The sequence below is a fragment of the Pinus tabuliformis genome, chromosome 9 (genome assembly GCF_031772625.1).
Source record: "Pinus tabuliformis cultivar Carrire ecotype Pingquan chromosome 9, CPIR1, whole genome shotgun sequence".
In the NCBI taxonomy this organism is placed as follows: Eukaryota; Viridiplantae; Streptophyta; class Pinopsida; order Pinales; family Pinaceae; genus Pinus; species Pinus tabuliformis.
Window position 1 is genome coordinate 230,372,425 of NC_142307.1, and position 10,440 is coordinate 230,382,864.

Genomic DNA, 10,440 nt, shown 5'->3' on the forward strand with positions numbered 1-10,440 from the left:
GAATTTGGGGCCAAACCCAAATTTGTGCAAGACATCCAACAGAAATCTGTGTCTCACCCTATCAAAGGCGCTTTCAAGGTCTAATTTGACAACCATTCCTTTCTCTTTCCGGGTCAAGCTTGAGTGAATCGCCTCTTGGACCAGGATAAAATTATCCACTATCTGTCTTCCCTGAATAAAACCTCCCTGATTCTCTGGAATAATGAAAGGAAGAATAGTTTTCAGTCTGTTGGCAATCACTTTTGTTATCAGTTTGTAACCTATGTTGCAAAGGGAGATAGGGCGAAATCTGGAGAAGGTGTTGGCTCCTTTTTCCTTAGGGATAAGGGCCAAGAAAGCCGAGTTGGTGCTTCCCCCTATTTTCTGACAAGCTTGAGATTTCCGGACCATTCTGCATAAATCTTTTTCCACAATCTGCCAACAATTCTGCAAGAATCTGGCAGTGAAGCCATCTGGGCCGGGGCCTTATCAGGCTCCATGGCAAAGAGAGCAGTTTTGATTTCATCATTAGTGACTTCTGCTTCCAAAGACTGATTCTTTCTGGCCGAAATCAGAGTGGGAACCTCATTTACTAAAGTTGAAGTCTGCCCCAGGCCCTCTTTTTCACTATACAGATTTTTGAAATGGAGGAAGGCAGCGTTTTTTATGCTTTGTATATCTCTGTGATTGATGTTCTCTTCCTTGATTTCGGAGATGGAATTGAAGTTTTTCCGAGCTTGGGCTTGCTTGTGAAAGAAGGCAGAGTTCCTATCTCCTGCCTTGAGCCAAAGCCTACGAGATTTGACCCTCCAATACTCTTCCTCGGCCGAGCTTGCTTTGAGTAGCTTTTGCTGAAGTTCCGCCTCCTTGTCAAGAACTTCTTTTGTGATCACTTCATTTTCCGAGTTCAGGTGGTGATTCTCGAGGCATTCTTGTATCTTTTTCCTTTCCACTGCTGGGTTAGGAAGGGATTTTACCCAAGTTTTCAATGCAGCTTTCACTCTCCTGAGCTTTTCTTCCCAAACAAAGAAGGCAGAGCCGTTGACAGGTTGCTTCCAAGTGTCTTTTACTAATTGCATAAAGGACTGTTCCTTGACCCAAAGGGGACTGAATTTAAAAGGGATAGGGCCTTGATCCATATGGGCCAAAAGATCAAGTTTGATGGGTCTGTGATCAGATACACTACAAGGGAGAATATGCATTCTAGATTCTAAACCAAGAAGAAGGAAAGTACTTTGAACAAGAAATCTGTCTAACCTTGCAGCAATGTGACCCGGACCGAGTCTTCTGTTGGACCAGGTGTACTTGCCCGACGAAGGTTTGATGTCGATCATATCCCAATCCTGAAGCAGGTCCTCCACCCATTCTCGCGCCGGATCCCTTACTATGCTTCCTCCACGTTTTTCAGCCAAAGTTAATGTGAGATTTAGATCCCCGGCAATGATGATGTTTGCTAAATCTTCAAAATCTGCCAATCCTCTAATGGAATCCCAGCAGATCTTTTTCTCTCCTGCGCTAACTGGAGCATACACGTTAAAGAGACAGAGGGTCTCATCTGAGTCAACATGTTTCAGCTTTGTGAACAGCCAATGTGAGTTGGCGACCTCTTTAACCTTTGAGAATTTGTTTGCGTTCCAGAGGGTGCCCAGGCCTCCTGAGGCACCCCGGGCTGAGACAGCTTGTCCTTCACTTCTCTTCCATAGATTTTTGCCGATATGGAGGAAGGCCTTATCCTCCATTTTAGTCTCCTGGATGAGGAGTATGTCAGGAGAATCGGATCTTATCAGACTTTTGATGGCTTCTTCTTTTATTTTGCTCCCCATACCCCTACAATTCCAGGAGACGATCTTCATCACTTGCTTTTGGAGTGGGGAGCTCCTTTAGAGCTCTGGAGCTGATTTCTGGTCATCTTCGGTGTTTTAGCCAAGAGTTTCTCGAGGGTAGGCTAGCTTCCTTGTAATTTGTCTTTATAAGTCTCCTGCTCTCTTTTTTCGCGGGCAGATTTTTGGCCTCTCAATGATCTTCTGGCCGAGGATTGCGAACCTGCTATTTCACCTTCTTCTTCTGAGTCCTCCGAGCTTTGCACTTCCTCAGCCTCTTCTGTGGGTATCTCTTCCATTCTGTCTGCATTGCTTTCGACTTTCTTTGGTTCCGAGGGGGGCTCTTTGTGGGGCGATCCTTCATTCTGCATCTCTATTCCTTGAGAATCCTCTATTGCTGAGCTTAACTGGGTAAATTTATTTCCTTGTTCTTCCATGTGAGGTGTTTGAAGCCCAGAGCCTGTCTGGGGAGCTTTGCCATTGTTATTGCCAGTTCTTGGGGCTTTGTTTTTGGTTCTTTTAACCTGCGTCCATCCTTCCTCCTTGCCTTTCTCTGCTTCACTATTTTTTGGACAGCCTCTAGCAAAATGGCCATAGACATGGCACTTCCTGCACTTGAACAGAAGCTACTCATAATCCAGCTTTTGAATATGCGTCCAGCTTCCGACCCTAATCTTTATTGCCTCAGGTAGATCGACCTCGAGGTCAACTTCAACACAGATTCTAGCACAATCGAATTGATCTTTGTTGTTGACTCGATCAATGAATTTACCTAAGGTATTTCCGATGTGCTTGAGGGATTCCCAGTTCCAGCAATGCATTGGCAGGTTGGGCAAACGAACCCACACAGGGACAGCTGAGGGGACGTCAACTGCTGGATCAAAATCAAGCGTCCACTTGTTAAGATACAGCCCCTGAGGGCCCATGAAATAGGGGCCATTGCGGAATATCAACTCCTTATCTTCTTTTTCAGCAAATTCAAACAGGAAGAAACCCTTCCCCAGAAAATACGAAGTGACTCTGCTTTTAATGAGCGGCGCCCAGTTCCTTGCGACCCAGCTCTCCGTAGTTTTGGGGGAGGGCCAGAGCCCAGTGAACTGTCCAACCAAAGCACGCTCCGCTAAAGAAAGGGTGACCTGAATCGGTTTCTCGGGGGGAAGCGAGATCTCAGGGATGTCATCCAAGCGTTTTACAAATTTCGCAGCCTCGGTCGTTTTCTTTTTTGGAAGAGAGTTCAGCAGATTGACAAAAGCCTCGGCTTGAGAGAGGGGGGGCGAAGAAGACTCCATTGAAGCAGCCTTAGCTCGATCGAATCGAGCTCACCCAAGTCCAGCGGTCATAGCCCTCAGATCTGCTCAGAAGAAGCCCCAGGAAAACGGTCAGAAGAGCAAGGGCCGAACCACCGCTAAGGAAGTCTAACACCTCGTAGGAAAAGCGCCTTGCGGAAGAAGGCTAAGCCCTCCGAAACGGCCTCAGGGCCGAGGCGACGGCCTCAGTCACAGGGATCAGATGCAGTGGCGATCCGATCAGACCAACGCCAAAAATCGGTGAACCTATGGTGTTACAAGTAGTTAAAGCCCCTCGACAAGTTTTGTTGTTACTGCAAAACAAAATTCTAATATGAAAAATATAATTCAACTTCTCAAAAAAGGGCAAAAAGTGTAACCCATCTTCACATTTTCACCTAGGTGCTAAATTCTTCAAGGTTTGAGCCAAGTCAACAATCAACAAGTGGCTCATGAAGAGAGAAAGAATAACACAAAATGGGATTTGAAGCCAAGCCAAGGAAGACAAGAACTTTCCTCTCAGTCACTCGAGCTACACCTAATTAACGCTTATTTTACTTTTATATTAGTAAGCATTTTATTAATGTTTTTTTGTTTTTTTAGACTCCTTAGATGTTCCTAATGGTCTAGGGTTATAACATATGTGGAGGAATGATGAAATGGAGGATGAGGCGGATTATTCCACCAACCCATATGAGAATGTCTCCATCTGGACTGAGATGCCACCTCAAGTTCTTGATTTGGAGACTAGGGTGACACCTAGCACACCAGACCAGGGGATTTTTTCCTCCCTACCAACTTTGGAAATGGTAACAAAAGTATTGGGAGGTTTTCCTCCCTCTTCAATGGTGATGTCAACAGATGTGAATTATGAGTTGTTTTCAGTGCTAAAGGAGTTGTCCTCACTAGGGTTTCAAGTCCTCGTTCAAATTTGAGTGCAGACCTAACCCATTGTTTCCCCTTGGATGCTCTAGTTGAAAGTTGCTTCGAAGGGTATTTCATTGAAGTTGAGCAGGTAGGGGTATTGTTGGGAAGGACCGATTTTGAGCCTCATTTTTTGGGGGTTTTTCTAGTTGCAGGTGGGTTAGGGTTTGGCAACTCACATAGGGTGGGAGAGGCTTTTAGCGGGCCTTTCGTAGTCAAGCTGGTAAGGGTAGAGGTTGAAAGGTTTGGTTTTGAGCCTCAGTTTTTTAGGGTTAGCTTGGCTGATTTTGAGGAAGATGGGATAAGGTATGGAAACTCTCAGAGGGTGGAAGAGCCTTTTAGTGGGGGTTTCCCAGTCAAGCAAGTAAGGGTCAATTTTTTTTTTAACTGCAACGGTTGTGGTTTTTATATATTGCAAAAAGAAAAATGGGTCTTTGCCGTAGCGACCCCTATTACATGGATGTTATCCTTTTTTACTGCCTTTGAGATACAACAATTTCACAGCTTTTGGAAGGATCTTTCCCCGTTTACAATTAAACTCCCTTTCATGAGAGTGCATCCGATGTTCGCCATCCGATCTGCTTCACTGTTGGAGGTTCTGAGGATATGATAGAACTTGTGTGAGTCGAAGTCTTGTAAGACTCTCTTCAATCTGCCCAAAATTTTGTTGAGACCAGCGTTGTTGAAGAGTTCCCCCTTGATTAAATTTTTTATTAAAATTTCTGAATCTCCGAAGACTTGGAGATCTTTAGCACCTTTCTCTCTGGCAATAAGACAGGCTTTGAGCAGCCCAAGGATCTCAGCTTGATTGTTCGTTTTCAGGCCTAGGCCCCATGCAAATGTATCTCTAGAAGACCCATCCGTGGAGTAGATGACCCCACCAGCGCCTGCTGCTCCGGGGTTCCCTTTGGACGCCCCATCGAAGAATATAGTAGTTAATTTTTGGGCCCTCCACCAATTTTGGAAGATGTCATCTGGCTCTCTTTTTCGCCAGTCCGGATTAGCTTTCTGAGGGGGCAGAAGGTACTTTCGGGGATGTGGCTCTAGGGCCAGCCACCTCTTTTCTTCCGGCGTGAGCAGAGGGTCTTCTTTGTGATACTGCTGCTGGGCCGCTTCCAAGAGCAGAGACTTAGCTTTTACAGCAACTTGAATCGGAGAATGTTGTATATCTTTGAAAATCTATTGATTACGTGCCAGCCAAAGTTGCCAGCAAACAAATTTGGGGAGCGTTGTCCATACTTTGCGCCAGAAAGACTTATGAGGGATGCGATGAGGGTAGCAGGCACTCCATGAAGCAAAGAGGTCCGGGATAGAGATCTAAGAAGGGAAAAATGATACAAGACCACGGACTGGATAGAGATCTGAGAAGGGATAGTGTTGAAAAGAGAACTCCATTTATCAATAAGAACAAAGGCCAACATGGAGCCTCTGGTGCAGGAGCCACCCTTCTCTTTTGGTTTCAATACTATGTTAAGGTCTCCTGCTATGATAATGTTACTTGGGGAGTGCTGCTCAAGAAAAAGTGAAAGCGAATTCCAACATTCTCTTTTTTCAGAGTAGTTTACAGGGACATACAGATTGAAAAGGGAAATGTTCAACTTACTAGCTTTATGCATGAGTTCTGTGTAGATCCAGTGTTGTGTTTCTTTAAAGTTGTGAAGCTGGAAGGTGCTCTCTGACCAAAGAGTAGCCAATCCTCCAGAAGTGCCCCTGGCGCTGACTGCCTTACCTGTATTTTTATTCCACTTTGACTTACTGATATCTAGAAGGGCTTGCCCTTCAATCTTGGTCTCTTGGAGCATGAGGATGTCTGAGGGTTCTGTTTTTAATAGGTCTTTGACTGCTTCTAGTTTAGAGGGGTTCCCCAATCCTCTGCAATTCCAAGAGACGAGCTTCATTATTTACTGAGAGGAGGGATGGGACCTCCCTTGGAAGGTCTCGGTCTAGTATTTCGTCCGATGGACATTTCTATTGTGGCCTGACTTCCTTGGGTTTTGAGTCTTTCGGCCTCTTCTTCTCTCATTTCTTTGCGGGATTTCCTTCCAACTCTTTTAGAGGGGCGCTCATAGGTTTCATCCTTCGATGATCCTGAGCTTTCTGTTGCTTTTTTCCTTGTAACTTCTGCATAAGAGGGATTGGATGGGCTGCCTTGGGTGACTTCGGTCTGCTTTGCTTTCTCTCCTTCTTTGCTTGGTGGGGTGCTTTCTACCTGCCCCAGATTTTCCTGCTCTGTAGCTGCAGGGTTGGTCTGAGTGCTTGTTGTCCCTTTTGCGTTTGCTTCATCTTCCTGGATGGGCTTAGAACTGCTTGGAATCCCTGTTGTGTTTCCTTTGCCGGCACCTTTTTTTGGGTGTGTTGTTTTCTGAACTAGAGTCCATTGTTCCCCATTTTGTTTGTCTGGTTGCTCTTCGACCCTTTTCTTGCAGTGCTTGGCGAAGTGTCCGTGCTCATGACAGTGTCTACATTTGAAGGGTAGCTGTTCGTAGTCCAGTTCCTGGATGTGCGTCCATCTGGCTACTGTGAGCTTGATTGCTTCCGGTAACCCCTCCTCTAGGTCAACTTCAACGCATATGCGAGCACATGAGTACTGATCTTTTCTTGCGGCTTTGTCTATGTATTTACCCAGCGCATTTCCGATGTTCTCAAGGGATTTTTGGTTCCAGCAGTGGAGAGGCAGATGGGGGAGTCTCACCCAGACCGGAACAGCAGAAGGGACATCCTGGGAAGGGTCAAAGTCCGGGGACCATTTATTCAAATACAATCCCTGCGGTCCCATGAAGTATGGGCCATTCCTGAATATTAAGCTTCTGTCTTCCGAGCTTTCGAACACAAAGACAAAGAATCCTTTTCCTACAAAGTAGCTTTTGACGCCCTCTTTGATCAGTGGATTCCAGTTTCTTTGAGTCCAGTCTTCTACTGATTTAGGAGAAGGCCAGAGGCCTGTGAACTGGCCAATGAGGCCTCTCTCTGCCAGATTCAAAGCTGCCTTGCACGTTTCTTCTTCAGGAAGGGCCACTGAAGGGATCTTTTCCATCTTCTTGATGAACTTCTGCTGAATCGCCGATGGGGCTCTCTTCGAACCAGCATTGATCATTGCTCGGAATGCTAACACCTCAGGAGGCGGATTGGAGGAGCCCCCGGTGGATTCCATGTTAAGGGCACCTCAGGGCTGAGCGCAGGGGCACAGCAGCCACAAGGGCGCGCGAAGGGGCACCCAGCAACCCGAGGATTGAGAAACGCTGCCCTCCGGAGCTGCCAGAGGGCCGAGACGGCCTGCGGCCTCGAGCGTTGAGGGAGAACCAGGAGCGGGAGTCGGCTAGGTCATGCTCTCGCAGCCAGTGAAAAAAAAAAAAGGTCAATTTTGATGGACTCTCAAATTGTGTAAACTATGGGAATGTTGTCATGGAAACCTCTAATAGCACAAGGGGAAGGGGTAGGGTGTAAACGCAGATGAGTGAAACTCCAATTGCTCATTCAAGCCCAAAGGTCATTCCAAGGACTACAAAAAAGTGAAAGAAAGTAAAATGCGCTAGGGGGGGATCTAAACAGGAGGATTTGGCTCTTGGAGAAGGTATAGTTTGGGGACAACATCTGAGCGAGTACTAGTAGACCATGTTTGTGGCAGGGAATTCATTGTAGAAAATCTTTGGGAATGGGTAAATATAATGTGGGAGAAGGATATCAAAGTGTTGTTAGTGGTCGGAACTCTCATGAGGGGATGGTTTTTGTTAATATGCAACTCTACGGAAGTTGAAAATTGTGTGTTAGGAAAAATATGTTGCATTGATACAAGAGTAGTCTTATTGATAAATGGAGTTCTCTTTTCAACACTAGCAAAGAAAATTTGGGGTTTGGCCTAGTATGAGTGAGGCTCCCAAGTTGTCCCATGCAGTTTTGGTCTTAGGATATCTTTAGAATTATAGGGGATAAATTAGGATCTTTTGTGGAAGTGGACAAATCCTATGAAGAAGGCAGAAGAATGGAAATTTCTAGAATTATGGTAATTCTAGATATACAAGAGGGTTTGATTGCAGCTTTGAACATTCATTATAGATGTTTATCCCACAAACATATTTTGGACTATGATGATATCCCATTCAGATGTCAAAGATGCCACAAGGTGGGTCACATCCTGAAGGACTACCCACTTCCCTACACCAGGAGGAAAGGTCGGAAGATTCACAATGAGGGAATTTTAGGGAGTAATAAGGTGAAATATCTTAAGGTCGGGATTTGATGATGACTTCTTTAGAAAATAAACAGGAAGAGCCCGAGACCAACCCGATGGATGAAGACTCACAGTTGCAAAGAAATGAGATGCAAGCACTTGATTGGGTTTCCCATGAAGCTGGCCCACCCTCGTTTAGTTCTCTAATGTTGGGTATTATCTTATCTTCTCTCCTTGTATCTAATCTCATTAGCTCTTTTTATTCTTCGATTATGGACTCGCTCCCTTCTTCTCACTCTTTTCCTTTGTCATGTGTTATCACTGTAAAAGTTTTTAAAAAATTTGGACAACCCGCATGGTTCCTAAGTTTTTGTGTTAGACATGGTCAAGTCATTTTTTATGTTTTTAAGAGTTTCAGTTATAGCATTAGAGTCTCATTTCCATCATTAATAAAGTCCATCAGCATTGTCTGGCCCCTTATGGATCCCATATCATGTTTTAAGTTTCATGTGTCTGGTTATTTAAAAAATTTGAATGTGCTACGAAATTGTCTGGTCGTTTCCATAGTGCAAAGCCCTGAAATTACACTACGTGCGCTACAAAATCGGGGATTTGTAGCTAGTCGTTTTCGTAGTGCAAAACCCCAAATTTACACTAAATGCGCTACGAAATCGGTGATTCGTGATCAATCCTATCTAGCTATCAAATCCACCAGAAACCGTTAAATTTTCATCATCAAGTGTCAGTCCACGAACCTTTCCTCTCACATGCAATCATTCATATCCATCATTAGATTCGTTAGGGATCATTTTTCATTAGTCATTTTAAATTTCAAAAAAGGTTAGTTGATCTTGGTCATATTCGTGTTGATCTTGGTCATATTCATTCAAGAGGCACTTGGTGTTGTTCTTAGTTCGAGTAAACAAGCCCAGGGTGAGCAGAAACCAGAGTTCTTCTACAGGGTTCAAGCGAGGCAATTTTTCATCAAATTCAAGCGAGACAGTTCCTTAGTTAAGCAAGGCAATTTTCTTCCAGGTTTTCTGTCTATAGGGATTTCAAAGGAAAAATGTCAGAAGAAAGAAGAAATCACAGGTCAATTCGATGTTTGAGAACAGAACTTGAAGGCTTAGATGCTCTCACGAAAGATAAATTAGTTGAAGAAGCCTTCAAAAATGCAGGTTGTTGGAGGTTCTGTGAGAAACTACAGGGAGGACATAACCAAGTGACCAAGGAATTTGCTCTAAATTTCACAGGTTCACATACAAAGGTTGGAGTTTTAGATTTGCAAATTTCTCCTGAAATTATATCTTTAGTGATAGAAATTCCTAGAGGTCAAGAAAGGTGGTTTAAGAATTTCAAGTTTGAAATGGCACCCTACAAGATATTCTTGAAGCCAGAATTTGTAGACACAGATTTAACTAAAGCAGTGCCAAGGGGTTATGTCAAAGATACATATGCCAACCTAATCTCATGCATACAAAGGTACTTCACTTGTGAAGGAAGATACCACAAGGTGTATTCTTATCATTTCAAACTCCTATTGCATTTCACTGGGATAACCTCTCTAGATCTACCTTTCTTTCTGTTTCGAAGTTTAGGCAAGATGTCTGATAAAATGAAATTGAAGAAAGAGGCATGTGAAACTTCATTGTTCCATCATGGCTTAGTTAAATTAATTTTCTTTCATGAACTTCAAAAGGTAGATAGAGAGTGGTCTGCATTTCTCTTTATGTCTGGTTTTAGAGTTGAAATAGGGCTTAGCCCTAGGGCTAAGGAAATATCATCACCAGAGACTAGTTACCCTGGAGAAACAAGGTCAAGAAAGTTTGCTAAACTGAAGGCCAGAAAGAAATTTAAGGAGCTAATGATTGAAACACCATTGATTGTTTAAGATACTCCTCAACATTCACAGAAGAAGAAAGTTCAAATTAAGGAAGCAGCACAAGAACATTCCATTGGTGAAACAGTCCAGAGGAGGGTAACTAGAAGTCAAATAGCCAAAGAAAAGGGTAAAACAGTGGTCACTGATGAAAGGCCAGTCTCAAAGGGCAGTTTGAATGATATTATTCAGGGTTTTGACATTGAAGAGTCCCCTCTAGTCCAAGCAGACTTCATTGAATTGGGTGAGGGCAAGTCAAAAAAGATGAAATCCTCTAAAAAATTACAGTTTGATGATCAGGTTTCAGAATTTGTCTTCAAGCCTAGAAATCCTATGACTAGGCAGTCAAAAAGGTTACAAGAGGCAGAGCCGGAGGTAGATGAA

General features: G+C 44.0%; 1 protein-coding gene across 1 annotated transcript; it reads right to left on the minus strand.

The window, feature by feature from the left end:
• Nucleotides 1-356: 356 nt before the first annotated feature.
• Nucleotides 357-1,802, minus strand: LOC149148025 (uncharacterized). The gene has a single exon (XM_089442048.1). The coding sequence runs from the start codon at nt 1,800-1,802 to the stop codon at nt 357-359; it is 1,446 nt and encodes a 481-aa protein (XP_089298174.1).
• Nucleotides 1,803-10,440: the final 8,638 nt, after the last annotated feature.

What these genes read in the sequence shown, in the direction of transcription:
- LOC149148025 (XM_089442048.1), bottom strand. Translation starts at nt 1,802, where the DNA reads ATGGGGAGCAAAATAAAAGAAGAAGCCATCAAAAGTCTGATAAGATCC.